Source organism: Capra hircus, chromosome 16 (assembly GCF_001704415.2).
Source record: "Capra hircus breed San Clemente chromosome 16, ASM170441v1, whole genome shotgun sequence".
NCBI lineage: Eukaryota > Metazoa > Chordata > Mammalia > Artiodactyla > Bovidae > Capra > Capra hircus.
Window position 1 is genome coordinate 50,295,855 of NC_030823.1, and position 26,774 is coordinate 50,322,628.

Below are 26,774 nucleotides of genomic sequence, written 5' to 3' on the forward strand. Positions count from 1 at the left end.
CCACTGAGCAAAAAGATTCGATCTGTTAGGGTTGCAGCAGCTGAGACCCTATAGAAGGACTATATTCATTGGGAGGACTGATGCTGAAGCTCTAATACTTTGGCCACTTGATGCAGAGGGCTGATTCATTGGAAAAGATCCTGACGTTGGGAAAGACTGAGGGCAAAAGGAGAAGGGGACAACAGAGGATAAGATGATTGGATGGCATTACCGACTCAACGGACATGAGTCTGAGCAAACTCTAGATGGTGAAGGACAGGGAAGCCTGGTGTGCTGCAGTCCATGGAGTCACAAAGAATCAGAAATGACTGAGAGCCTGAACAACAAGCTGAGACCCTGCATGGCAGGGAACGCGGGTGAGAGGCTGGAGAGTAAGATTTAGGGCAGTGGGGACATTTGCCGCTGTCCAGTCTGCTGGGGAACCTCCTACCCAAAGAGCAGTTGAGCACCTGCTGTGTGCTCAGCTCGAGTCACGGAGCCCACGAGAATCAAGTCAGGTGTCATCAGTCAGTGGCCCAGACGGTAAAGAATCTGCCTGCAACGTGGGAGACCTGGGTTTGATCCCTGAGCTGGGAAGATCCCCTGGAGGAGGGCGTGGCAACTCATTCCAGTATTCTTGCCTGGAGAATCCCCAAGGACAGCGGAGCTTGGAGGGCTACAGTCCATGGGGTCGCAAAGAGTCGGACATGACTGAGTAACTAAGCATAGCATGGAATAGTATCCACGGGGGAGAGCAGGACATAACAATCTTTTCGTTTGTTTGTTTTGGCTGTACCGTGCAGCTTGTGGGATCTTAGTTCCCCGACAAGGGATTGAACCCTGGCCACTGCAGTTAAAGCACCTAGTCCGAAGCGCTGGACTGCCTAGGGAATTCCCAACAAAAATTAATACGATGATTACCAGTGGTGATGTGTGCTATACAGGAATGAGCAAGAGGCTAAGACAGAGTAAGGGGTGCAGGAGGGAGTAGGCCAGGCCTCTCTGGGGGCTGACACTTAAGCTGAGATGGGGAGGAACCAGCTACAAGAGGAACAGGGGAGGACTTTCCAGGAAGAGGAAGGCAGTAAGGAAAACACAGGCTTTGAGGTCAGACTTAGGCTTAACTCTGGCTCTCTGGTGCTGGCTGTGATCACGGACAAGTTCCTCCCCTCTCCAAGGCCCTGTTTCCTCACCTATAACATGGGGCAGCTGGACTGGATACCCTTGGGTGGGGACATGAATGCTTCCCTTTGCAGACCTCCTGGGGACAAGGCATTCCAGGGCCCAGCCCAGAGTTGCTGCCGCACCAGTAGTAGCATTGGCTATTCCCACATCATGCTTGCCTGGTTTCCAGAACTCTTGGCTCACAGGGTCCTCTTGCTCTGCAGCTAGATCTGAGAACAGTGACAAGCCTGGGGAGAGTGACATGGAGCAGTCCTCCCTGCTCTGATTCTCCTCTGAGGCTGGCTGAGCTGCAGCCCCCAGGAAGCCAGAGACCCCAGGGGAGGAAAGCATCCTTCAGTCCAGTTGCTTTTCCCCTTGACAGGCTCGACCCGGGCCAGGTCAGAGCCAAGCTGTCAGCACCCAGCCTAGGGATCCCCACATGTGAAGCTGCATGAAATTATGCATCTGGGTTGGGGTTGGGGGGGTGGTCTATTCCTTGGCAAACAGCCTCAAAAAACCCATGGACCTCCCAGTCCTGGTTTCTTGCCCTTGTCCTCCCTCCATCCTCCACTCTGTCTGTATGAAGTCAGGTCAGTTCAGCACTTATTCCTGGATACCTACTGTGTGTACGGTCCTGTGCTAGGGGCTGGCAGGGGTGCAGCAGTACAGAGAAGTGGGGCCTCCTGCACACTGTAGCAGGGGCGGGCTATAGCAGTGGCAAGCACAGATAGGGGTAACATCAGTATGTGTGAGTGATTCCAGCTCGGTCACTTGCCAGCCTGTTACCTTGGGCAAGATGCTTCTCTCTGAGCCTCAGTTTTCTCGTAACCCTGGGATGGCAGTACCTTCTTGTGGCTTCATTGTGAGGATTTGTTGGGATGAATGTGGATAAATTTGCCTGATGCTTAGTAGGTGTTTAGGTGAGTTCCTTTCCTCTTCCCATCATATAGAGGACAGAGGTTTGGATATCATAGTAAGATGGACAAAATGCTGAAGGTAAGGAAGACTTCGTTCCGCTCAAGAATCTAACAGACATCATGGATTCTGTCAGCTAGCATCCCTTTCCTAGATTCTGGTAACAGCACCCAGTTTTTGTTTGGAAAACCTCACCCCTACTTTCAATTCCTGGCTGGACGTATGTAAAAAGAGGGCTTATTTTTCCCATGCTGGCAGGATGCCAGCTTGGCATGATTTCTGCCAACACTTGGACCAAGACAGAGGACAGCAGAGCTAAGATGATAGAGAAAGAGAATAACTGATTTCATCACTTAAGCTGCTAGATCCAGCCATGCCTGAAAGTCCTCCCACTGGATCTCTGGAACCAGTGCATCTTTTTTTTTTCTTGATTTTTCTTCAGCCAGTTAAAAACTATTTCTGTTGCTTATAGCAGAGTCACGAGGCATACTGGTGAGACTTCATGAGTCTTGATCACTCCCTTCCTCCTGGCAAACTCTATACTAGTCTCAGCACTTTTGAGAAGCCTGTGCCAATTCCTCCAGGTGTCAGGAGTCATGTCAATCCTACGGATTCACCTCAAGGCTTCTGAGTGGAACCAATATGCTTTACCCACCAGACTGGGAGCAGGGCTGAGACTTTCTACTCTGTCTCCAGCAGCCAGCGCAGTGCTTGTCACTTTGTAGGGTCTCAGTAATTTGAATTTAATGCATGAGTAGGAGGAGGGGGTCTTAAAGTAGCTGCATATGCAAAGTTAGCATTAAGAATTTCGGCTTTGGAGTCAGACCCACTTGAATTTGGATCTTGGCTCCCCCACTTATTAGCTGTGTAATCTTGAGCAAGTCAATTTAAAAAATTATGTATTTAATTTTGGCTGCGTCAGGTCTTCGTTGTGGCAGGCAGGCTTCTTTCTAGTTGTGGCACAGGCCCAGCAGTTGCTGGGGACTTAGTTGCCCCACGGTATGTGGGATCTTAGTTCCCTGACCAGGGATCAAACCTGCGTCCCCTGCACTGGAAGGTGGATGGATTCTTAAGCACTGGACCACCAGGGAAGCCCCCTTGAGCAAGTCATTGAACTTCTCTAAACTTTGAGTTTTCTCCAGGAAGATACGGAAAATAACAATCAGCTCCTCACAAGGTTGTCCTGAAGGCTGGGGGAAAATAATACAAGAAAAATGGGCAGCACAGGGTTATAAATCCTTATGCTTGTATGCTAGGTGGCTTTAGTTGTGTCTGACTCTGCAATCCTATGGACTGTAGCCCGCCAGGCTCCTCTGTCCATGGGATTCTCCAGGCAAGAACACTGGAGGGGGTTGCCCTGCCCTCCTCCAGGGGGTCTTCCCAACCCACGAATTGAACCTGTGTCTCTCACATCTGCCTGAACTGGCAGGCGGGTTCTTTACCACTGCTGCTGCTGCTAAGTCACTTCAGTTGTGTCTGACTCTGTGCGACACCAGCTGAATTCTCATGCAGCTCTTTGCAAATAAAATGAAAATACGCATCACCTTTCTCCACCTGGGAGCAGTCTGCTGGACGGGTGGCTAGGCAGGAGATCTCTTCATTTCCTTCCTCCCCGAGATCTGTTTCTGTCTTTGCCACCTGAGCCAGTGTCTTCTTCCGGGTCCTCTTACTCAACTGTGCTCATCGACTCTTCACATCATGAGGGCTTCGCCAAGACTGATATGGAGGTGGGGGCCACAGCACCAGAGGTCAGGCTCTGGTCTGAGTGCCCTACCTGCTTCATCCCGTACGGTCCTCTAAACAAATGGAGAAGTTGAGGCACAGAGAGTAACTTGTTCAAGGTCATCTCCGTAAGGAAGCTTCATTCAAGCCTACATAGTCCAGCTCCAAGCCCTTTTAACTGAACGGCCAAGTGTGTAGTGTTAGTCACTCAGTCGTGTCCGACTCTATGTGACCCCATGGACTGTAGCCCACCAGGCTCCTCTGTCCATGGAATCCAGGCAAGAATACCGGGGTGGGTTGCCATTTCCTTCTCCAAAGTGTGTAGGATATGTTCAGAAACCACACAGGGAGTAACTGAACCACAGTTATAGCTACATGGAGTTCCGACTCTCAGACCCCAAGCACGTGTTCACACAGGCCAGGCAGGCCCAGCCTCCAGACCTGACTGTGACAACAACGTCTGGCTCTTAATTCCCTCCTGGTCCAGGGGCCTGAGCTAGCTCTGGCTGGACCCACTGGTTCCCATGGCCAGGCCTCCGCTAAGCAACTCAGCATCAGCTTCAGAGACAGTGGGAAGTGTAGGGTGGGCCATGGTCGGGCTTGAGTCTTAGTGAGCTGGAAAGGCCTCTCCTTGACCAGGCTTTGAAAGTCAGAGTCCCTTCTGTCAACAGAGGAGGAAGTCCTGGTTTCACTCACTTGGGAGTGTTCCCTAAATCTCCCCAATCCCTCGGCTGCTTGCCAGCGCCAGGCCCCTGTTCCCCCACTGACCCCAGGCTCTTCCTTGAGCTCCCACCCCTGGCAGCATCTGTCCAATGCTCCACCACTCTCTCTGGTTGTGGGGACCCCAATCCTGAGACCCCGCCTAACTGAAGTGTAATGTGGCCTAGGCCCTGCTACAGCCTCCAGTTGACCTCCTTACTTTTCTCTTCCCTGGAGGCAGGCTTGTGTTGTTCTTGTTTAGTCCCTAAATTGTGTCCTTCTCCAGGGGATCTTCCAGACCCAGGGATCAAACCCACATCTTCTGCAATGGCAGGCAGCTTCTTTACCACTGAGCCTCCAGGGAAGGCCAGAGGTGGGCTTACTGTGAAGTTAATGACACTTCTGCTCAGTTCCCTAACTCGCGTGGTCCCTATGAGGGCTGACAGTCTCTGGGAGTTATGAAGTGGTGCATGAGGGAAGGGCAGCCAGGTTACACGCAGGAAACATCTTCCTTTTAAGTGTTCCTGCCAAAGTGCCCAGAGAGATGTCAGGAGAACTGACCCAAGTCTCTACAGTTCCAGTAATTTATCTTGCTTTTCTTTCTCAACCTCAATTTTCACTTACAAACAAATTTTGTACTCTTCTTCCTAAAAGGAACCCTTAAAATTGAATTAGCCCTGCTCTTATTTACTTTATTTTATTCAGCTGTGTTGAGTCTTAGCTGTGGCGCCCAGGCTCAGTTGCATATGACCAGGGATTGAACCCTTGTCCCTGAGTTGGAAGGTGGATTCTTAACCACTGGGCCACCAGGAAAGTCCTAGATTTGCCTGCTCTTACTCCTTATAATCCATTCTCCAAGCAGGCTAGGCCGTCTCACGAAAGCAGCATGGTCATCACAGGCCCGCACCCTTTCTGCGGCTCCCGACACTCTTGGGGAAATGACAAGCCCTTCCCGTGTCCTGGTGATCTGGCCCAGCCTGCCTCCATGACAGCATCTCTCGTGCCCTTTGTCCCCTCTGCTCCAGCCACACTGACCCCTCCTCCATCCCGCAAGCCACTCAGAAGTCTTGAGACCTACCTGGGCTACACCACCACTCCTGTGGCCTCGAAATTCCCCCTCAACCTTCAGGACTTGGTTTCTGTGGCTCAATCTCAGCAGGGGCTCCCCAAACCTCAGACCGTGTCATAACACTGGACCTTCTGCTGATGGTGACCCCACCTACATGAGGTAACCTTGCCCTGTCCCTAGAGGCCCCCAATTCATTCACCCACTGTTCAGGCCAAAAACCTAGGGATTCCAGGACTCCTCGCTTCCTCTCAAGCTCCCATCTAAGGACCAGAATATCTTATCAGCTTTTCAAAACATGTTCAGAATCCAGCCAGCCTGGCCACCTCCATGGCCCAAGCCCCCAGCCTCTCACCTGGGCTATTCCAAATGCTTCAAAAACCGGTTGACCGTGTCTATACGGTCTACTCTAAAAAGAGCATGGAGGGGAACCCTTTGAAAACATAAGCCAAAAAAAAAAGAAAGTAAACGTAAGCCAGATAATGTCACCTCCATGTGCAAACCCTCCATTGTCTGCCCGCCACAGGAGAATAAAGTCCCAATGCTGGCCTTGGCCCTGAGCACTCTGGTGCCTGCCCACCTCCGTGACCTCCTTCCGGCCACTGCATCCTGTGATGTTCCAGCTATGCTAAATTTCCTGCTGTTTCTAGATTCTCCCAGCTGGTTCCCACCTCAGGGCCTTTCCCTGTGTTGTTCTCTCAGCCTGGGGTGTTCCTCCCTCAGCTTTCTTATTGGCCGGTCCTCCTCAGAGAAGATCTTCTCAAAGAAGCCTTCTGTGGAAGGCGGCTTCCAAAACGGCCCCCGAAGACCCCTATCCTCTACTGTGTCCTCCCGTAATCCCTTCTTCTCAAGAGTGGCTAAACAGCCACTTGCTTCTAACGAACAGAATACAGCGAAAACACTGGGATGCTGGTTTTAATACTGGTTAAACACTCTTTCAGCTCCCACCACCTTTTGTCCAAGTTAACCTGAGGCTGTACTATGCCTATGATCTCCTGGTCCAGGCACCAAGCCAAAGGGCAGTTTGCATCCATGGGGATTGAGGGTCCCAAATCAGGGGTCCTTTTCCAGGAGAGACCCCACTCCCAGGCAAAGGGAGGATCCAGTCCCCTCCAAGTCTTTAAGCTGCTAAATTTGGGGGTCATTTGCTATGTGGCTTTTGATACCAAATATGTCTTCCCTACCCTCCATTACTCTATCCCCTTACTAGCTTTTTTTTTTTGCAGCAATTGCTATTTGTGCATCTTGCTTCTGGCCCAGGGCCTTGCCCCATGCAGATGTTCAGTAATGGGGGAAGGAATGAAGGGGCAACCAGAGGGACAATGCCATAGCTCAGAAAAGCCACAGGTTGGGGGGGTGTTGCTTAGGAGCGAGGAGGCAGGCCTACCCCAATCCCAGGCGGTCCAGAGGCTACCATCCCCTCTTAGCAGGAACTGGGGCTCTATTCTCCCACCTCTTCAGGAGGATGCTGGTCAGAGCCCAGGATCTGGTATCTCATGGTCTGTGGCCTAACAAATTTAGCTTCCTGCTCCTGTTCCAGATCATACCTTCTGGATTTCTTCTGCCCTCCGGACTTCAGGCCTATTTCTCTTTATTTGGTGTGTCTCAGTAGAATGATCTGATTTTTATACCCTTGTCAAACTTTTCACAAAAATAATTTAATAGATAAGAAAAGAATCCTTTTTCAGCTCACGTGGCTGACTTTTTGTTTAGAAAACAGTCCCTGTGCCCATAAAAAGGAAAGGGTCGCCAAGCCCAGTCTCCTTCCAGCCCTGTTCCCACCAGGTCACAGGCAGAGTCGGGGACTGGGAGGTTGGGGAACCTTCCAGGAAAAACATCAGGCCCGAGTTGGAACCCAGTTGTCCAATCTGGGTCTGGCAAGGGGCTGGCCCTGTGCCACCTAGACTGGCCCATTTCCTCCTAGACTGGGGCAAGTTTCCTGCCCAGAGGGAACAAGCACACTCCCAGGCAGATGGAGGCTGGGTTCTGTACTGGGGGAGGGGCATCCACAGGCACTTCCCCCACCTTGGCCTCCCTGAGTCTGCAATGTGCCTCCTGGGAGAAGGATGGAGAGCAGGGGATCAGAAGTTGGGCTCGAGCTTCTGAGTTCAAGGAATGAGCTGGAAGCACCGTCCAGCCTTGGGGCCAGTCAGTTCCTGGATCTCAGATGCACCCAGGACAGGGAGTAGAATCCTAGGCCGGACTCTGTCTGCTCCAAAGCAATAGGCTTTGGCTGAGAAGTTCCATCAGAACCTGGAACCCTCCAAGAACCTTCTCCAGGTCCCGCCTCCTCCCAGATGCCTCCCCTGCCTCTCCCAGACACTCAGACCCTCACAACCTGTTTGGAAGTCCCTTGGCTGGGAGTCTCCTTTGCCCTGTGGGGTCTCTTTTGGAAAAGGACCCCTGAGTTGGGGTCCTCAATCCCCATTGATGCAAACTGCCCTGTGGGCTGGTGCCTGGACCAGGAGATCATAGGTATAGTACAGCCTCAGGTTAACTTGGACAAAATGTGGTGGGAGCCACATTCCAGAATTTACCAGGAATGGACCTGCCATATTTACTACGCCCACCTCTGTTAACTTCCCTGGCTCCAATTCTTCTATAAGAAGTGAGGAGCACGGAGCATGCGTGGCACTTGAACTCTGGATGTCAGGCTACCTGAATTCAAATCCTGGCTTTGCCATTAACGAGCTGTGGTCCCTTGAGTAATTCCCTTAACCTCTCTGAGCCTTGGTTTCTGAATCTATTAAAAGTAGTAACAGTACCTGCCTCTTGGGTCTGACGTTAAAATGAAATGAGATAATAAAGATGCTTAGCACAGTGCCCAACAGATGACAGTTGTTCTTCTGCTAGGTTCAGAGAGGGGCAGTGGCCTACCCAAGGCCACACAGCAGATAAGCAGAGTTGTTGGTGCCTAACCTTTCTTCCATATACTCTGACCTTCATGAGCTGGGCCCTGCGGGGGATACAATGCTGAACATGGCTGAGATGGGAAGGATCCCCATGTAAGGGTCAGAGGTGGGGGACCCAAGGGCACCAGCAGAGGCCCAAGCATCATAGTCCCTCCACTGGTTTCTCAACCTGGGATGGGACAGGACACGGGCATCCTCCACCTGAGACAGCCAGGGAGTCCCAGACCGTGTGCCCATCCATGCCACTGCATCCGGATCACCTCTTCAGCCACCTCCACACCAAATTCCTGAATCCCAGGGACCCAGCTAGGCACACATCCCAGGAGCCTGCCCCAGTCAGAAGAGCTCTATCGCCTTAGACAAGCCTCTTCACCTCTCAGTGTGTTCACGTTTCTAAGAAAAATCTGAGAAAGTCACCTTTATTGTTTGTGGAAAGGGCAGGGAGGTGGGGAACGGGCGGAGCCATCATGGGAACACAAGTCCCCCCAATGTCCCTGGGAAGGCAGGTCTAGGAGACCTGTATCTGTTCCCCAGCCCTGAGAAAAAGGAAAAGGTTAACCCAGCGGCCTCCAGGTACTCCCACCCTCTGAGGGACCCAGCCCCAAATCCTCCCTGCCCTCCCGCAGATCCCCAGTGCTCCAGGTAGAGGGCAGCCTTGCCATTCTGCCTCCAGGTAGTAACCTGGGGTCAAGGCCTCCAGGTGAGCCTGAGCGGACCTGAGAGCCTCCCAAGTCCCTGCCAAGGTCACTCAAGAGGTAGCCGTCCCCTCCTCAGGCTGGGCAGGGGCTGTGGGCTGGGGCTGGCTTAGAGCTGACACCGAAGGCCTCTGGGGTGGAAAATCCTGAGGGGAGACAGGGAGGAAAGGATGGAAGTGCCACTCAATCCCCTCCATCCCGTGGGGGCACTCAGGCCTCCAATTTTCCAGGATGCTCCTCTCATTTGGGGCTCTGGGGCACAGGATGGGGTGGGCTGTGGATGGGGTGGGGGTGCCCCTCAATCGCCGCATTCCTAGTGACCTGGGCTTCTGAGGGGTCAAAAGTTAACCCTGACTTGGTGAGGTTCCCGGGGTTGTCTGGAGCAGGGCTTCAGTGTCTGGGGGACCTTCAGGGCGGGGGTGCCCACCTGTATCTGGCAAAGATCAAGCAGGCTGCGGATGCCCACCAGGCACCAGAGCTCGCCCAGCAGGCAGATGAGGATGCCCAGGAGGTCCAGCCAGCGGCCCACTGTCAGCAGCAGTACGAAGAGACCGCACATGCGCACCAGCACCGTCTGGACGTGGCTCTTCAGGCCGGGGCGCTGCCGCTGCTCCTCTGCAAACAGGGCCCCTGTCACTGGCCACCTGCCCGATCCCTGCGACCCCACCCTGAGGTCCAGCTGAGTTGGGGCCTGGACCTCCCAGCTCCCCCACCACTTTCCTCCCCAGGAAGGTGCGAGACTTTCCCTCCACAGGCAGCCCCCCTCCCTTCCTCTCCACCCCATCTCCACTCTGCAACTACAGGGCATTTCTTCCTCCTGGGCCTCACTGCCCACCCAGGGTCTCGCCCTGGAGTCGTCCTGACTCTTCTCTTTCCTGCATTCCCACGGCCGATCCATCAGTGAGCCCTGCAGGCTCTTTCTGCTTTCATCTCTCAAATCAGCTTTCTCACTGGGCCCCTGGCTTCTAGTCTAGACCCCACAACTCAGCGTGTACTCAGCAGCCAGTAGCCTTCTAAACACACTAACAAGATGGAATCATTCCTCTGCTTATAATCCTCCCAGGACATCCCCCTGCATCTGGAATAAACTCCACACTCCTTACCTTACAAGGAGGTCCTGCCCCATCTGATCGGAGTCCACTCTCCAACCTCATCTCAGGCTCGCTGCCTCCAACCATCCCAGTCTTCTTGTGGTCCATCAAGCGTGCTAGGCTCTTTCCCACATCAGGGCCTCTGCATCTCTGCCCTGTTTGCCTGACTGCCCTTCCTTGTCCTGTCTCTTCGGCCCCATCCCTACCCTTCAGCCAGGTGGCTCCTCCTCAGGCCCAGATCTGAACAGGTCACTCGCCCCTGCTTAAAACCCTACAACAGCATCTGAACAGACTGCCTCACCTGGCTGATGACAGCTCTCCATTGGGCCCCTGTGAACCCGGCCAGCCTCGTCCCCTCCCTGCTGTTTTCAGGCCTTGAGTCACCTCTGGGCTTTGGTACACATGATTCCCTCTGTCGTGATCTCTCCCCAGGGCTCCTGCTTATCCTTGAGGCCCAATTCAAGTACTGTTTCACTGGGCTCACCCTGCACCCTGTACCCTTCTCTGTTTACTGCATGGCTACTGTTACCAGACTGGGTGCTCTGGGATGGCAGGGGCCAGATCTGAGTGTCGTCGTCCTCCTCAGGGCCTAGCATGGCACTGGGCCCGGGGCAGACGGTAGGGTGTGAGTGAATCAGCTGCTGCCCGTGGCCCTTACCTTGCATGTAGATGACCAGCAGGGTGTAGCAGATGGTGAGAGGCGTCCAGAAGCGCACGGCCTCCGAGGTGGTCAGGAAGTCCTGGTTGATGAGGGCCACGGCGGCCAGGTTGCCCACTATAAAGGTCACGGCCAGAGTTCGGCCCAGCAGCCGGGGGAGGTGGTGCGCGCCTGCCAGCAGGCTCAGGCAGACCCCACAGTAACGCTGGCTGCTGTGCAGCTCATAGAGCTGGCAGACGTGGTGGCGGAGGCGCCGGGCACCCGTGCTGAGCAGTGCTGCCAACCCGAGGCCCAGCATCAGGTTCAGCGTGCGGTGCGGGGCGCCCTCCTGCAGGAAGCTCAGGCCGCAGGTCAGCCCGCAGCCCAGTGAGTACTGGCACAGCAGGTACAGCTGTAGCTTCTCGGTGCCCCTGGAGCCCTGGGTGGGTGGGTGGGGGGGGACAATGATGGGGGCTTAGGCTACTCATCACCCTGGGGGGACCCAGAGGGTGTCACAGTACAGACACTCCACTCTGTAGGAGGCTGGAGCCTGAAGGAACCTCAGGGATCGTTCCCAAAGAGGAAATATTGCCTTCAGGTCAAGCCCACTGGGATCGTCTCTTTTGTCTTTTTAAATTTATTTTTTGGCCAGGTCATGCAGGCATGTGTGATTTTTAGTTCCCTGGCCAAGGATCGAACCCACCACACCCCCTACATTAAAAACACAGAGTCTTAGCCACTGGACTGCCAGGGAAATTTCATCACTGTATCATTTCTTTCAGCTTAATTTCAGTCATGGTTATTACTTGGGACTGGTCTGCTGGCTGAAGAGTGGCAGCTCAGAGCCTTGAAGAACTGGGTTCAAAGCCTGACTCTACTTCTTGCTGGTTGTTGACCACGGATAAGCCCCTCTGCCTCTCTGAGCCTTAGTTTCCCACATGCGAAACTGGGATCTGAGCGAACTTTTACCCACTGTGGTCACAAGGATGAGATGATGCGCTCAGAGCATCTAGCACAGTGCCTGGCTGCTTGGAAGCTCCAGACAGCCTCGAGCTGCTGTGTTATATTCTTGGCCTGGGGCTGTGTCCACTCTGAGTGGAGACTGGGCGTTGGCAATCACAGTTTTGCCAATTTTTTTATTCCGGGGTGAAAACCAGGGCCCAGGGCCAGGCGGTCCTCACCCACCACCTCCCTGTGGTCTCACCTTGTCCAGGGAAAGCAGCATGGAGACAGCCCGGAGGGAGAACTCGAGCACTACGAGGGCAGCCACCCGGACCCCCACAACGGTCAGAATCAGGGCCAGCCCTGCCAGATGCACGGTCTCCAGCGACGCCCACCGGGCCTGCAGCCTCTGCTTTTCAAGACGAAGTTCCGGGTGGCTGTGGAGACAGACAGGGGCGCGGGTAGAGGAGACAGACAGAGGGTGCAGAACCACCAGTCTGGTCCCTGGAGGGGGTCCCGGGGCTCCCAGCCACTCCCTGGGGTGAGGGAGGGGCGGCCTTTTCCTCCCGGCCCTCCTCTCAGAGGCCTCTTCTCACTGTGGGTTTCAGGGCGCAGGGGAGGTGGGCACTCACTTGGCACAGCCCACGAAGAAGTAGACCTTCAGGAGGTTGTTCAGGATGGAGACTGCGCAGGCCCCGACGAGGCCTGACGGGGGCAGTAGGGAGGGGGGACGGTGTGGTAGGGTTAGAGGAGCCGGCAGGCAAGGCGGCGGGATACTCCACGTGGGTGGGATCCTCCACGTGGGTGGGATCGTCGGGAGCTGAGCAGGTGTCCGGCGGAGGGCGGGGCTGAGGGGCAAGGGGGAGGCGCTCACCTTGCAGGAGGGCTTCGAGGAGGCCGGAGCCCCAGTCGAGGGAGGGGAGGCTGGGGAGCCAGGAGGTGGGGGACAGTAGGGAGAACATGGCCACCGGGATCCAGCCCAGCCTCCGGCCAGGTCTGCACCGGAGAGACCGCAACGTCACCGCCACCGGGCAAAGGTGATGGAGGCGAGGGGAGGAGCCGGGAGGGGTCAAAAGCCCAGGGGAGAGGAAGGGATGAGAGCCAGGGCCTTAAACTTTCGGGGCTGTGAGTTAAGACCGCTGCCCAGGCGCTTGCCATTTGGGTAGCATGGGGTGGAGGGCATCTCTGGGTGGGCTGGTCTCGGTCCTGCTCGAGACTGGCGCCCATTTTTCTCACCCTCCTCTGGGCCTTGCACCACAGCGCCTTCCTGAAGCCCCAAGCCTCATCTGTCCTTCCTTAGCCTCTGTTATGGGTTCTCCCTCTCGGCCTGAAGTGTGGGGTTCCCCGCTCCGCCCAAGGTCTGGAAGGGGGCTTCCACCCCCAACAGCCTGAGGGCTGGAAGGGGACGGGGTCCATCCCCCACAGCCTAAGGCTTCGCTTTCTCAGCCCAAGGCCTGGAAAGGGTGTCTCCCCTCCTACTGCCGGGGGCGGAGTAGGGTGGGGGTGGGTGGGGGTGGCGGTGGGGGTAGGGTGGGGGGGTGGCGGTGGGGGTGTGGGGGGGTAGCCTCAGGACCCAGATCCAGGCCCTCGCCCCCTGCACCGCAGGGCCGCCCGCCGTGACGATCTTCCTCGTGCCCACTAGGCGGCAGGCGGGCCTCGCTTGGCCTGAGGGGTGGGGCCGCCCCAGTTCTTTTGGGTCCTCCTTTCCCAGACAGAAGAGCCAGCCGCGGGTTGGGGTTCTGGAGTCCAGAGACTGAGGCTGCCAGCAGTGCGGAGCCGTTGAAGTAGACAAAATAGAAAACTTTATTGGTTTGGAGTGTGCAGTAGGGCTGAGCCTGGGGAGCAGCTCTTTGCAGACATGGGGTGTGGCGGGCAAGGCAGTTCAGGCCACTTGACTTCAGCCAGTCCTGCCTCTTCAGGCACTCAGCGCCCACTTCTGTAGCACAAAGGTCAGTGCCTTAGGGACACACCCATGGGGGGAGTGTGGCTGCAGCTTGGACAAAGAAAAGGGTCTGGGATGAGGATACCTAGCTCTACTACCTTGGGGAAGTTGCTTCCTTTCCTGGGACCTCAGTCTGCTCATCTGAATAATGGGCGCATCAAGAGCTACCTTTCAGAACTGTCATGAGAATCTGTGCAAATGCCCACAGTGCTGGGCGTCTAGGAGACCCTCAGTAAAAGCTCGTAGTTGAGGGGCTGTGTTGTGTCCCCTCCCTGACCCCGGATTCATGTAGGGAAGTTCTAACCTCAGAAGGTGACTGTATTTGGAGATGGGGTCTTTAAGGAAGTAATTAAGGAACATGAGGTCATTAGCCTGAGGCCTAATCCAATATAACTGGTGTTCTTTTAAGAGGGGATTAGGACCCAGACACAAAGAGGGAAGACCAGGTGGGGACCCTGGGAGAAGACAGGTGTCTACATGCCAAGAAGGGAGGCCTCAGAGGAAACCAAACCTGGACAGGTAGTCTCCAGAACTGTGAGAAAAGAACATTCTGTTGTTTAAGCTGCCTAGTCTGAGGAGCTCTGTAATGGTGGCCTTGGCAGACTAACACAGATGATGGCCCCAGTGCCTCACGGTGCTCCCCAGGACCTCCCCACGTGTGCAGTGATCCCTCAGGGCCACTCCGGCCTCCATGGTCCTGGCTCTCACCAAGGGCACACAGGTCGGGGGTGGGCAGAGGTGAGTCCCAGTTCCAGCTCTGACCCTTCAAAGCTATGTGGCTTTGGTCAAAGCACTTCACCTTTCTGAGCCTCCACTTCCTCATCAGCAACAGAGTTTTAATACCTCCCAGGACTTCCCTGGTGGCTTAGACGGTAAAGTGTCTATCTACAATGCAGGAGACCCAGGTCTAGCCCTGGGCTGGGAAATTCCCCTGGAGAAGGAAATGGCAATTTGCTCCAGTACTATTGCCTGGAAAATCCCATGGACAGAGGAGCCTGGTAAGCTAGTCTATAGAGTCGCAAAGAGTCGGACACTACTGAGCGACTTCACTTTCACTTTCACTGTGTAAGCAGGTTGATATTGTATGTGACCCAGCTCACAGCGCTGTTCACACCTTGGAGTAGTTATTGTGACGAGTAAGGCTCTGGGATAAGGTAACCTGGGACAGAGAAGGATGAACACTTCTGGAGAACGGAGTGGGTGGTGATTCCAGGTGGGTCCGCTGGCCCTATGTGGGCCCAGGGGCTGGGTTGACCACAGCTGTCTGACCACACTCTCCCTGGACCTTGTGGCAGGGCCTGGGCCTGGGCTGGCTATGGAACAGCCATTCCCAGCTGCAGCGGGCCATCATGTCCTGCCAAGTGGCCGGCTGTGTTGGGGTGAAGGACACCGCCTAGCTGCCCTGGTGCTGGCCCCGCCTGGCCAGTTTCCGGAGTTCATCCCAGAAGAGCATGCTTAGGATGGTGTGGGGGCCCAGGCGCAGGTAGACGGGGCCCAGACCCTTGTAGAGCGCCAGGGGGCCCTCCTGCCGCCAGATCTTCACCAGGCAATCGGCGAGGCCGCCATATAGCTTGCCCTGGGGACAGACACAGGGCAGACATCACTGCAGGCATTGTGGGGCCCTGGCTGGCACAATGGTGTGTGTCTGTGTGAGGCCTTTGTGGTACTTCAGAAAAGGCACTGCCCCCAAGCTCATCGAATCACATAAAGGTGTCCGTTTGGGCTGTGAAAGTTCAAAAGGGGCCGCTTCCTCCAGGCAGCCCCCGCCCCAGGACAGGCGTGGCTAGCAGCATGCAGGTGGATTTCATCCCTAACGCAGGCTGTGGAGGGCACCTTTGTGCTGGGCACATCCTGTACCAGTGTATATGAGGATTGTGTCAGTGAGGCTGTGGGGTCAGGCCTGGATTCCAGTTCAGGTTCCTCCACTTACGAGCTGTGTGACCTTAGGCAAGTCACTTGATCTCCCTGAACCCCAGTCTCCTCATCAGGAAAATGAAGGTGGTTGTGAGGAGAGAATTAAAATGTGGATGTGAAAATGCTTAGCACATGCTTGGGACATGGGTGTTCAGCAAACAAGCCGAATTAACGTGTGTGCGTGTAGGTCACATGTCCGCATGTCCCTAGCCCTGGGTGTGTGTGTGGGTGTGTGTGTTGGGGGGGTGCTTGCCAGCACCCAGCCCTCCCCGCTCTATCCCCTGCTTACCCTGCCTGCCCCGTCCACTGGCTGATTATACAGCCGCGTGCTGACCACGTCGAAGGGGGTCATGACAGCAACCACAGCTACGCTGCTGATCATGCCCCCGGCCAGGGCCACCAGCCAGCTGTCCTCCGGGAGCCACTGTGGGGACATACAGGTTGCTGACCCCCGTAGCTGCCCTCCACCCACCCACGTGGTATTACCCCACCATCTCAGCACCTGGGGGCTGGAAGACCTGGGGAATGTGGGGCAGAGGAGGCCCCTCCAGCTACTCCCTCCCCACCCCATCCCCCCTGAGCTTCAGGGTCTACTGCCGACTCCTCACTCTTGCTGGACCCAAAAGCCAGGGTCATGGCCTGAGGGCAGAGCCAGGGCCCTCAGCTTTATTAAGGTGCCCTGTCTGTCACCATGCCCTCAGCTTCCCTGTGTAGGGTCCAGGTGGAGACGTGTGGGTATGATGCGGATCTGGACAGACAGAAAGAAAGAAGGCAGGCGCCCCCCACTACTCCTGTGTTTGGAGGCGGGCACAGGTGTCCCCAGAGCCTCACCTGTCGCTCCTGCACCCAGGCCTTGGCAGAGGCAAAGGTGGCCAGCTGAGCGGCAGAGCCAACCATGACCCGGGGCACGGCCCCACCCACGCCCCGCCACAGCCCTGCCAGGCCCTGCTGCCGCCAGATGGTCTCCAAGGCGCCCAAGAGGCTCTGTGGGGAGAGGGCATGGGGTCAGTGGGCAGCCCGTGCCTGTCCAGGAGCCCGTCCAACCTGCCCAGCTCGGGGAACTCTCAGGAGAGACGGTCCCTACCTGGTGATGGTGTTGGTGCCCCACGGCCATTGCGGCCACCGTCTGGGCCTGCAGCTGCGTTTTGACCTGTGCGTGCAGAGGTGACACAGGGCCTGGGGATGGAAACTTGGGAGAGCCTGGAGGAGCTGTGTGTGTCGAGGGCACGCCTCGCTGGGCCCTGACACCCAGACCTCCCTGAGCCCGCACCTGCCGCCTCCCGATGTGTGGAATAGGGCTGAGGGTGAGGCTCTGGAGGCAGCCTGCATCTGCATCAGGTGTGACCTGGGACAAGCTCCTTCACCTTCTCGCGACCTTTCTGCTCACCCTTAGAAAGCTGTTCTGAGAACCAAGAGCAATGACAGCATCCAGGCTTGGATAGGGGGCCCTCACTAGAGGGAGGCTTTATTCTTGCACAGGAAGACAAGGGACCTCCTGCCACCCTCCCCGCCCTCCCCTGGCTCAGAACTGGTGGGGTGGGGCCCCCAGGGGAGTGAGGATCAGGGCCAAGCCCTGGTGCTCTGGACCAAGGGGCAGATTCCAGGCAGCCTGGGCGGGGATGTTCTGGGGAGCTGCCCCACCCAGCCTGCCCCACCCCACCTGCTCTTTAGAGGCCAGCCCAGGAGACTGCCGCCCCCATGCAAGCTGGGTCACAGGGTAGGGGGTGGATGGAGACAATGCACTCACCAAGTAAGCAGGGCTCCCCACGAAGGCTCCCAGTGCCCCCGCCACAGCTCCTGCAACCACGGTGCCTCCCGGCTGCTGGCTGAGGCCAGCCTGGCATGCCAGGCTGTAGCAGTAGAAGCGGACACCGTTCATGAGGCCCTGGTAGAGGAGGCCGGCAGCCAGCCCCTTCTGCAGGCCGCACAGCCCATCTGCACGAGCCACCGCGACGACGGAGGCCACAAAGCCCCGGTAGAGCCGAGGGTAGGTGCCCCGTGCTTGCAGCTCCCCCTGAAGCTGCAGCCGCGTCTTCACTACCTCCAGGGGGTTGGTGAAGACACAGGCCAGGCAACAGGCTGAAGCACCCAGCACCAGGTCCACAGCTGGGGGCACTGTCTCCATGGCCTCAGGGCCAGGGGCCAGGGGGTGGGCACAGGCCCTGGAGTGGCGGTGCTTAGGCTGTTTTCACCCTGTCAAGGCCACAGGGCTGGGGATCGAGGGAGCCCGGGGCCATGTCTTGGAGGGCAGAGGTCTGGGTCAGAGAAGCCGCTGGCTGCCAGGCAGCTCCTGGTCTATCTTGGGAGTCCACCTGCTCTGCTCCTTCCTTGGAGGCCAGGACACGCCCCTGCCGGCTCCAAACCAATCCCAGTTGCCTCCATCCCCCACACCTCCCTGCAGGGGAGGGCCTGGACCCTGGGATCTGGGGGAAAGGTCACCTGGGCCCCAAGGGAGACTAGGGGGGGGCGGGTGGCGAGCAGAGTGCTGATCAACCAGGAAGCCTCTTCCTGCTCCTCTGGCCCTCTAGCCTTCTCTCTGGCCCTGGGGCAAAGGGCTGGTGCCTGCTTCTGGCTTGGCCAGTGCTGTAGCTCTGGGCCCTGGGCAAGAGGCAGCTGCTTGGGACCTTCTCTCCACATCTCAGCACCGCTCCTCCCACCCCTACCACCGTGTGATGTCCCCTTTCCCAGCCCTGGTCTTTTGGTCTGGCTTCCGTGCCCTATGGTTCCACTGCCAAGTGACAGCAGAGGGCTCCAGAGACCTGTGAAACTGGTCTGAAATCCCAGGCTCCACTGTTACATGTGACCCAAGCAAGTACTTCCTTTCTTTGAGCTTCAGTCTCTCCATTTTTAAGGTCGGGGTATGGACACCCACTGCAGAAGTTCCTTCGAGAATTATAGATGTGTAAAGAACTCCTAGCACAGTACTTCACCCAATCGCCCTGGGTGGGTAGAAGATGGAAACATAAGAGCCGCTGTGTCTCACTGAGTGACTTTGTGGCTTTGGTTGCTCACCTGGCAAGGACTTGGCCTCCTAGTCCCGCCCCTCTTCCTGGCGGTTCTCTGGAGCGGAGGCCCAGGCATGGAAGTGGCCCTTGGTGTCTGGTGAGATGGAACCTCCCATCCCTGGGCACTACTGTCAGCTGCCAGGCTGCTCAGGTGGGAGCCAGCACCACCCTGTCCATCTCAACCTCTGCTCCAGGGGGCCTCTCTCCTGCCGGGGCCACCCCACATCACTAAGTTCCAATCAATACCAGGGGCACGGCCACCCTGCCCAGAACTCCACCTTCACGGCCTCCACACCTGCCTCTTCCACTTGTCCACCCTTTTCCTCCTGAAGCCCTGGAGGCCACAGTGCTGAGGGGCTTAAGGGCTGAGGAGCTCCTCCCAGACCGGGCAGGCTGGGCACCCGCAGGCCAGCCCCAGGGTGGTAGCCAACAAGAGGTCTGGGGACCGCTTGGATTCTCCTGGGTTTATCCCGAGTGGCGGGTGCTCAGGCCCCACAGCTGGGGAGGAGGGGAGAAGGAGTGCCCTGCCCTGGGAGTGCAGACAAGTCCTGGGACTGGTGCTGGTGGCTGCCCCTCCCACGCAGCCTCTGTAGGAAACAGGAGGGAGGGCAAAGGTGAGGCCCAGAAGCTTAAGAGGGAGCTTAAGAGGGCCAGGGGCCCAAGAGGAGGAGTCGGAGATTCCTCACCTCCACCCTGGTATAAAAGGGCCAGTGACAAGTCTTGGCAATATAACATGTCTATTTTATTTTAAAAAACAAAACCCAGGCCACCTGACCCTCTTCCCCAGAGGGCCCCTCTTGGGAAGGACCTGGCTCCAGCCAAGCAGCTGTCACAGGCTGGTGGGCTTTGCTCCTCTCCAAGCCCTCCTCCCCATCCCGCCGTGCTCCCGGCAGAAGGACACAGCCTGATTCTCAGATCCCACAGGCACTGCCAAGTTGGAAGGAGTCAGGGCGGGGGCCATGGACATGCAGAGCCTCCTGGAAGCCAGGGAGGGCCAGCCTGGCCCCCTGCACCCCCATCACCCCCGGAGTCTGGAAGGCAGGTAGCAGTGTGCTTGGGAATGGAGTTAGTGAGGAGGAGACATGCATAGACCTCAGTGTTCCGGCTTCCCTCCCAGCCGGGTCAATGTTCAAACATGAACAGGGATGGCCGGGCACTCAGAGCCCCCAGGGCGGCCTAAGCCTCTGCCCGGGCCCCTGACCCAGGGGAGGAAGAGGCTCCTGCCCTCCCAGTCCTTCCACTGCCCCTCGTGGATTGAGGCAGCGGCCCCGGGGAGGAGGCCATGCGTCTGCAGAGCCCATAGGGCTCGGACCCTCTGCCCCAGCACTTCCCAGTTGCTCCTTGCCAGGCAGGAAGCCCATGGTGTGGTGCACCCACTCTGGGTCCCTGGGAGGGAGACTGGGTCTCAAGCCCCACTCGGTGGTTCGGCTGCCCGGGAACACGGGTGGGGGCCTGGCCCCATGCAGCTCACTAACACGGCGATGACTGTGTGCTGCCCACGTGCCCCACTCTCCTGCCCTGCCTGGGACACCAGCCAGCTCAGCCTCAGCACCAGGGGTCCCGGGAGGCTCTGCCCCGGCACAGGCTGTCACTCCGCTGCCAGGCACTGTGGATGAGGCTCAGGGCATCCTCGAACTTCTTCTTGGAGGCTTCCTGGAAGGCCTTGTGGGGGAGGTCCACCTGTGTGGGGCATGGCAGGAATCTGAGGGCTGCGCCAAGAGCTCTCAGGGAGCCGAGGGGTCCCTCCGCACCAGGTGTAGCCTTGCCCTGGAACTATGTCCATGCTGCTGAGAAACGAGGGCTCCAGCCCACCAGGCGATGCTCCCTGAGCTTCCTCCTTCCAGGGGTGCACCGGTTCTTGGGGGTGGGGGCTGGGGGTGGCACCAGGAGGCAGGCTCTCTACCTGGGAGTCTGCCTGTGGAAATGCGCTCTGCCCAAGGTGGGCCCAAAGCTTCTGAGGGGCAGCATAGCACGTGCTCATACCAGGATCTGTCCCGGAGTTCGATGAGGCTCCCTCAGCCTGGCTCTGAGCTCTATGCCCCCACCATCTGAGCGCAGCTCTAGCCCCACTATAAGCCCTTAAATCCTGCTTTTTGATGGGGACTGAGAAGGTCAAGAATGGTGTTTCCTGGGCTCGATGCTCAGCTTTAGCCTCAGCTTCCCAGGGAGTTAGCATCCTGTCCCTTTGGTCCTACCGATGTCTGTCCTGGAGCTCCTAGTTCAGCGCTTCCCTGGGCCCCTGACGCCTGCCTTGGTCTGTGCCGTGCAGGGCACCTTTCCCCAGGGAAGGACTCCCTTCTACGGGGCTCTAGCAGCTGGGTACCTGGTAGATGGTTTTCCACCCCGAGTTCAGTGCAGATAGGAATCGGTCCAGTTCAGGTGTGCAGCTCAGGTAGACAACCCAGGGTGGGAGGGGCTGTGCGCTGTCCTGGGAGAACTCCTGGGCAGAGCAAGGGCCCCAGGTGAGCAGACTCAGCACTCCTGTGGCAGGGCCTGCCTCCATCACCTGCCCCCCTCACCCGGCTCACCAAGAGGCAATACTCCTTGCCCGGTTCAGTGGACACAGAACTGATGTCGGCCAGCTTGGCAGTACCCAGGGAGCGGAAGAAGCTGGTCTGGCAATCCTCGTGGCACGTGAAGAGGCGGTCATCGGTGATTACCAGGCAGCAAGGGATGCAAGGGCTGGGAGCTAACCCCTGGGGGATGACCTGGGGGGCATGGGTGGAGGAAGGGAGGGGCAAGCTGGAGCTCTCCAGGGCTGGTCTACACCAGGACACCCTGCTTCAGGGGCCAGCCAGCCCCTCTGCCCAGCCCTCCAGAGGTCAAGCAGACTCCGCCCACCTCAGGAGTACAGGGGCTGGCCCAGTGATGGTGGGAGCGTCAGGCCATGGGTGGCCCTAAGCTCCAGGGTGGACTCTTGGGCTGGTTCTTGGAGGTCCTGATTGGTCCTCGGGGGCTGCTCTGTGCTGCGTCTGGGTGTAGGGAGGGGCCCTGGGGGCCCAGGCTGGGGAGGGGAGCAGGCGCTCACCCCCTTGGACACGGCCTGGCACAGGTGCTGCATCCAGTCGGCCATCTCAGCCTCGCTGTCAGCGCTCAGCTCCAGGCAGGGCCGGTCGGCAAGGACGACCTGGAAGGCGTGGGGCCGGTCCGTGGTGTTGGATCTCCGACAGCCACCGCACTGCTCCCCCCTGGGCCAGAGGAGGAGGGTGAGACGGGTCGAGGAGGCAGGGGTGGCACAGGGGAGCTCCTGGGGCTGCCCCAGAGTCTGGGGTCTGGAGGACACCAGAGGGTGGTCCAGACCCCACAGCTGGGCAGCCCCACCCCGACCTCTTTTCTGTGTAACACCTTTAATCTCCAGGATTACCAAAGTCCTTCTGCATACTGAACAGGGCCAGGTGAGGGGTGGAGAATTGGCTCTCAGCCCCGCCCTCTCAGGATCAGTGTGCTTTGCCCACCTCTGTGGGCCTGGCGCTCCCTCCAGGTGTATGTGTGTTCAGCTCCCCCTTAGGTCAGGCGCTTCCCAGGGGAAGGACTGACTCCCCATCAGACTGGATCCTTTCCAGGCAGGGAGCTCCTTTTGCTTCCCCCAGAGCTCAGGGGACCCCAGGGCACTGAGTGGGGGTGGGGCTGAGCAGCCCTTGACCTTCGGCAGCAACACAGGCCCCAATACCTGCCCAGCAACCCCATTGCCCAGGACACTTACCCCATGTTCACTGAGAGCAGGGGCGTCACGTCAGTGCGGTCAGGATATTGGTAGAGGATCCCGTTGCTGCAGGGGCACAACGGGGCAGGGGTGAGTGTGGGCTGGGATCTGGGGGCCTGCAGAGCCTACATCCTGGGGATCCTTGCAAGCTGGGGCTTGAAACCCAGAGGCCAAGGAGGCTGGGGCGGCTGGGAGGATGGAAAAACTACAGAGGTACCACAAGGAATGCGTACCCCCAAACCTGGGGACAGCAGCCCTAGTCTGCACCGGAGATGTCCTGGGCTTCCTTGGGCCCTATGCGGCTGACAACACAGAGAAGTTCTAGGTTCCCCGTGGGAAGGAGGGTGCTGTCCCCCACCCCAACCTCCGGGCCAGAGCTCTCACCTGAGCACCACGAAGCAGGTCTTCCAGTGCTCCTTGCCCAGGTAGGAGGTGCCCGCCTTGTAATGCAGCATGCCTTCTTTGGTGATGCTGCCCTCGGGGGGTGAGCAGTGGCAGGGGATGGGGCCCAGGAACTCGTCCTGGGGGTCCTCCCAGTGCACAAGCCCATAGAAACGCACAGTAACAGCGGTCGCCTGGGGAGGGAGGGGGCAGGGGACAGAGCGGTGAGGTTGGGGTCAGAAGCAAGAATGGCCGTTGTCAGGGTGAGGACACACCCCAGCTGGGGAGGAGGAGAGAGCCTGCTGCAGGCAGATGATGGAGAAACATGGACGCCCGCTGTCTGCACCTCGTGACCCTGACACCAGGGCTCACACCTTGGGGACAACAGCCTCTCCTCCCCAGGTTCTTACTTCACACTTAGATTCCTGGGCCACAAATTTGGCCAGAGCCAGCTTCTCCATGGTGGCGTCAGTCAGGATGCTGGGGTAGGGGGGTTCCCGACAGCCCTTGATCATGGCTGACTTCAAAGAAGCCAAGAAGAACCTGTGTGGGGAGTGGGGCCTGCTGTCAGAGGCCTGGGGCCCCCACCCCTCACAGGGACAGGGCTTAGTCCTGAGGACGTCTGACCTGAAGGGGTCACAGGGTTTGAGGGGAGGGACCCATCTGGAACCAGAGCTAAGGTGGCGGGTGGGGCAATGAGGTGGCAGCCGTCCATGGTCATCAAACGGTGGTCTGGGAAACCTAACCCTTCACGATGGCCAAGGGACCTTGGGTCTTGACCACAAGGGAAGCCCGGATGAAGTGACGCAGCAGGACTCAGATGAAGACCCGACCTCGGGATAGACAGTTTTCGCACGGAAGCACGTGGGCCAGGAGTGGCCCCGTGGCCCCGAAGCAGGGGCTGTGCTCTCTGTCCTGTGGGGGCGATTCTGCCAGCCCTCTTTTCCTCTCTGGGGGCCACTGAGGGTCTGAGGTCCCCAGTCGGTCACTGTGTCTGTCAACCCCCTGCTTCTCTGCCCGGACCGCAGGGTCCAAAGGAAACTCATCTCTGCTTTCTACTTCTTCAAAGCCCACTTCCCACCCTCCCCCCCAGGGGTGTGGCCAGGCCGGAAGTGCATGCTCTGTCTCCTGGCCGGCGGAAGGGGCGTGTCACGCACTCGGCCAGGGCCACGTCCGCTGTGTCCAGGAGAAACTGCTTCCTGCGGTTGGTGCACACCAGCTTCACCGTCTGTTGGTCGAGGCCCACCTGCCGGAAACCACACCCTCACATGCACACGGGCAGCCATGGCCAGATAGAGGGTGGGCTGGGGCGGGGAAGAAGCACAGACTGGGGTCACCATGAAGTGGGAAGGGATGGTCAGATGTATAGAGGAAGAAGAGGGACCCTTGGGCTTGGTTCTTATCCTCTGCATCCCGGGGGTAATGAGAGCTGGCACCCACGCTGGGACTGAGGCCAGGGGCCGGCCTTGCTCTGCAGCTCTGAGGCTGGGTGGCCCGTGGAGCCGTACAGACAGCACGCACCAGCCGCGGAGCCCGAACTCACCGACACATAGTCGAGCTCATTGTAAGAAACAGCCTCTTCCACCAAGTATGGCTTCTCTGTGGCCCCTGAGAGAGGAGACCCCAGTGCTTGTTACCCCTGGGGGCCTCTCTGCCCTTCCCCTGCCCCATTTCCTAAGACCTTTTCTCAGTGAGGACCTGCCCTCGCCCTGCTATCTGAAATGATGGGGTAGGAGAATGACATGGGGTACTCATGGAGGGGCCCCCAGGCTCATGTCCTGGGATACTGACAGCTCCTTCCCAGCTGTGCATGTTCATCACCATGTGCAGCAGAGAGATACTCGGGGGCAGAGGGCCAGGGGGTAGAGGGGTGGGAGGCGAGAGGGTTTTGGTGGGGGGTGGCAGGCACCTTTTCGGAGCAGGTAGACATAGCAGTCTGTGAGCAGCACATACAGCAGCTGCAGGTTGCCCTCCATGTGCCCGGTGCTCATCCGGATCATCTGAGGGGCCGGAGCAGAGAGGTCAGACCCCGAGGCGCACACCGCGCCCTGGACAGCCTGCGCCCCATTCTGAGCGGGCATGGGGCCCATCTGGCCGTGCCTTCCCTGTGCGGCTCTTGCTCATTCTTGGGATCCCGGGACTTACTCTGAAGAGCTGCTCTTCGTTTTCTCGAAACACATGGATCATCAGCAGGAGCAGGTGATTGTTGTCTACTCTGTGAGGGGGACAAGTGTCGGGAGGATGAAGGGTCAGCTAGAGCAGGGGCCGGCAGAGGCCACACAGGCGCACGGAGACGAAGCGAGTATGGAGACGATGCCTGCACGGAGGTGAGGCGACACCAGAGGGCCATACCCCTTCCTACCTCCCAGCCCAGGCTAGGTCTTCCAGGAGCTGTGCTTGCCTATTTGGAGGGCAGACGCCCAGCGTGCCTTGACTAAGGAGAGGCGTAGCTCACACGTGTGGCACAGACAGACTGGCTCACCTGAACTCTGCTGAGTGGGTCATCTCAGAAGGGCTCCCCTGGCCCTCCTCCACCCCGGAGTCCTCGGCGCTGCTCAGACAGGGGCTGGGCTGGTCTCCCTTGAGTCTGCAAAGAGCCTCTTGGGTCCCAGGCTCTGGCTCCAGCCCCTCACCGACCTGGGGCAGCCGAGTGTCAAGTTCCTGGGCCTCTGGCTTCTGTGTCTCCCCCGGGGTGTCCTCTAAGGGCCGAGGTGTCTGTCCTGGTCCTCCTCCTCCCCGCGCCTCTTCTTGGTCAGCAGCCGCAGGGCCACCAGGAACATGCAGCGGTTGGCCAGGCCCTGCAGGGTCATGGTGGCCGCCACCTGATGTAACAGTACTTGGACTCTCGACGGTAAAGCGGTAGAAGTCCATTGGGGCTGGAAGCCCCTCACTAAAGTCGCAAAATGGCGGCCTCTCCGGGGCATCCCCGGGAGAGCCGGTCCGAAAGGACTGGTCTGGGAGCTCGACGTGGGAGTGCCAGGTGGCCGGGTCCAGCTGCCCATTGAGCTGGTCGATGACCTTACTCAGGGGCTGCCCCACGCGCTCCATGGAGGTGTCCTTCATCTCGGGGATAAGCAGGCCCACCTGGCCGGGCTCTGAGCGCTCACTGCCCTCCACTGTGCTGCCAGGCCCCTCTCCCTCCTGCGGCGGGGAGGCCAGGGTGGTGTCTAGGGAGCCCCGCCCAGGGCCTGGGCTGCTGACCACGGTGTCGCCATTGCCCTGATGGGCACACGTGTGCTGGGTGGAGGCTGGGTGGAGTGGACTTGCTTCCTCATCTGATCTGGGCTTCTTCTTCTTGCCTGTTTTCTTCTTCTTGGTGACCCTGGATGGTAGTGATTGGGAGAGGTTTAAAGCTGAGCAACCGATACTGAGGGCAACGAGTATCGACCCAACTGAGGGCTGGGTCAGAACAGGTGAACCTGGGCAAGGAGCTCAGAGTCAGAGCTTCAGGCGTCCCGGGCAGCTATAGGCATGGGACCCTGGGCCAGGGGCCAACAGCGGCTCAGGCGCCGAGTACCTCCTGCTGCCGTCAGAGGCAGGGCCAGCATGAGGAAGGCACAGGGGAACCCCTAAGTGGGTCCTGTGAGTTCTAGCTGGTGGCACACTGCGCTAGCTGTCTTTCAGGAATGGAAACAGGCCATGGCTGGTCAGACCAGTGACCCCTCTACTCAGCCTCCCCAGAGGAGGTGGGCAGTGGACCCTGAGCTGACCTCACTTTACATTAGGTATTGTAATGGATAATTCAAAAGACTCAAAGTCTTTTGAGCTCAAATTCCTGGCTCCGTGGTTCCGAGTTGGCTGGAGTGGACCTGGCTGAGCAACTCTAGGTCTGAACCTCTCTAGCTGCTCTGGATTTGAACCAGCCTTTGGGACTGGGACTCCTGGCTCCAATCACTGGGGAGCAACTCCCCCCGCCTTGGGGCGGGAACCCTCTTATTCAGGTGGAAAGACTCAAGAGCAGGAGCTGGAGGAGGCCAGGGAGCCGAGGAGGCTCTTGGCCAAGAGTT

At 58.1% G+C, this 26,774-nt stretch overlaps 3 protein-coding genes across 4 annotated transcripts in view; all 3 read right to left on the reverse strand.

The window, feature by feature from the left end:
• Positions 8,861 to 13,319, reverse strand: TMEM82 (transmembrane protein 82). Its single transcript, XM_013970310.2, has 6 exons — positions 12,697 to 13,319; positions 12,455 to 12,527; positions 12,085 to 12,259; positions 10,902 to 11,319; positions 9,580 to 9,767; positions 8,861 to 9,298 (listed from the first exon to the last, which is right to left on the reverse strand). The coding sequence occupies exons 1-6, from the start codon at positions 12,782 to 12,784 to the stop codon at positions 9,206 to 9,208; spliced, it is 1,035 nt and encodes a 344-aa protein (XP_013825764.2). The 5' UTR covers positions 12,785 to 13,319; the 3' UTR covers positions 8,861 to 9,205.
• On the reverse strand, positions 13,602 to 19,308 carry SLC25A34 (solute carrier family 25 member 34). The gene is made up of 5 exons (XM_013970278.2): positions 17,426 to 19,308; positions 16,763 to 16,828; positions 16,510 to 16,662; positions 15,968 to 16,102; positions 13,602 to 15,340 (listed from the first exon to the last, which is right to left on the reverse strand). The coding sequence occupies exons 1-5, from the start codon at positions 17,801 to 17,803 to the stop codon at positions 15,158 to 15,160; spliced, it is 915 nt and encodes a 304-aa protein (XP_013825732.2). The 5' UTR covers positions 17,804 to 19,308; the 3' UTR covers positions 13,602 to 15,157.
• Positions 19,404 to 26,774, reverse strand: part of PLEKHM2 (pleckstrin homology and RUN domain containing M2) — a 39,659-nt gene continuing 32,288 nt past the window's right edge. For both annotated transcript variants that reach the window (XM_018060588.1, XM_018060589.1), the window contains 12 exons: positions 25,250 to 26,089; positions 24,913 to 24,982; positions 24,677 to 24,767; positions 24,311 to 24,375; positions 23,925 to 24,013; positions 23,178 to 23,310; positions 22,771 to 22,961; positions 22,387 to 22,452; positions 21,712 to 21,871; positions 21,212 to 21,391; positions 21,007 to 21,123; positions 19,404 to 20,363 (listed from right to left, as the gene is read on the reverse strand). In XM_018060588.1, the coding sequence (XP_017916077.1) occupies positions 20,229 to 20,363; positions 21,007 to 21,123; positions 21,212 to 21,391; positions 21,712 to 21,871; positions 22,387 to 22,452; positions 22,771 to 22,961; positions 23,178 to 23,310; positions 23,925 to 24,013; positions 24,311 to 24,375; positions 24,677 to 24,767; positions 24,913 to 24,982; positions 25,250 to 26,089 (2,137 nt within the window). In that variant the 3' untranslated portion in view covers positions 19,404 to 20,228. The remainder of the gene's footprint in view (positions 20,364 to 21,006; positions 21,124 to 21,211; positions 21,392 to 21,711; positions 21,872 to 22,386; positions 22,453 to 22,770; positions 22,962 to 23,177; positions 23,311 to 23,924; positions 24,014 to 24,310; positions 24,376 to 24,676; positions 24,768 to 24,912; positions 24,983 to 25,249; positions 26,090 to 26,774) is intronic.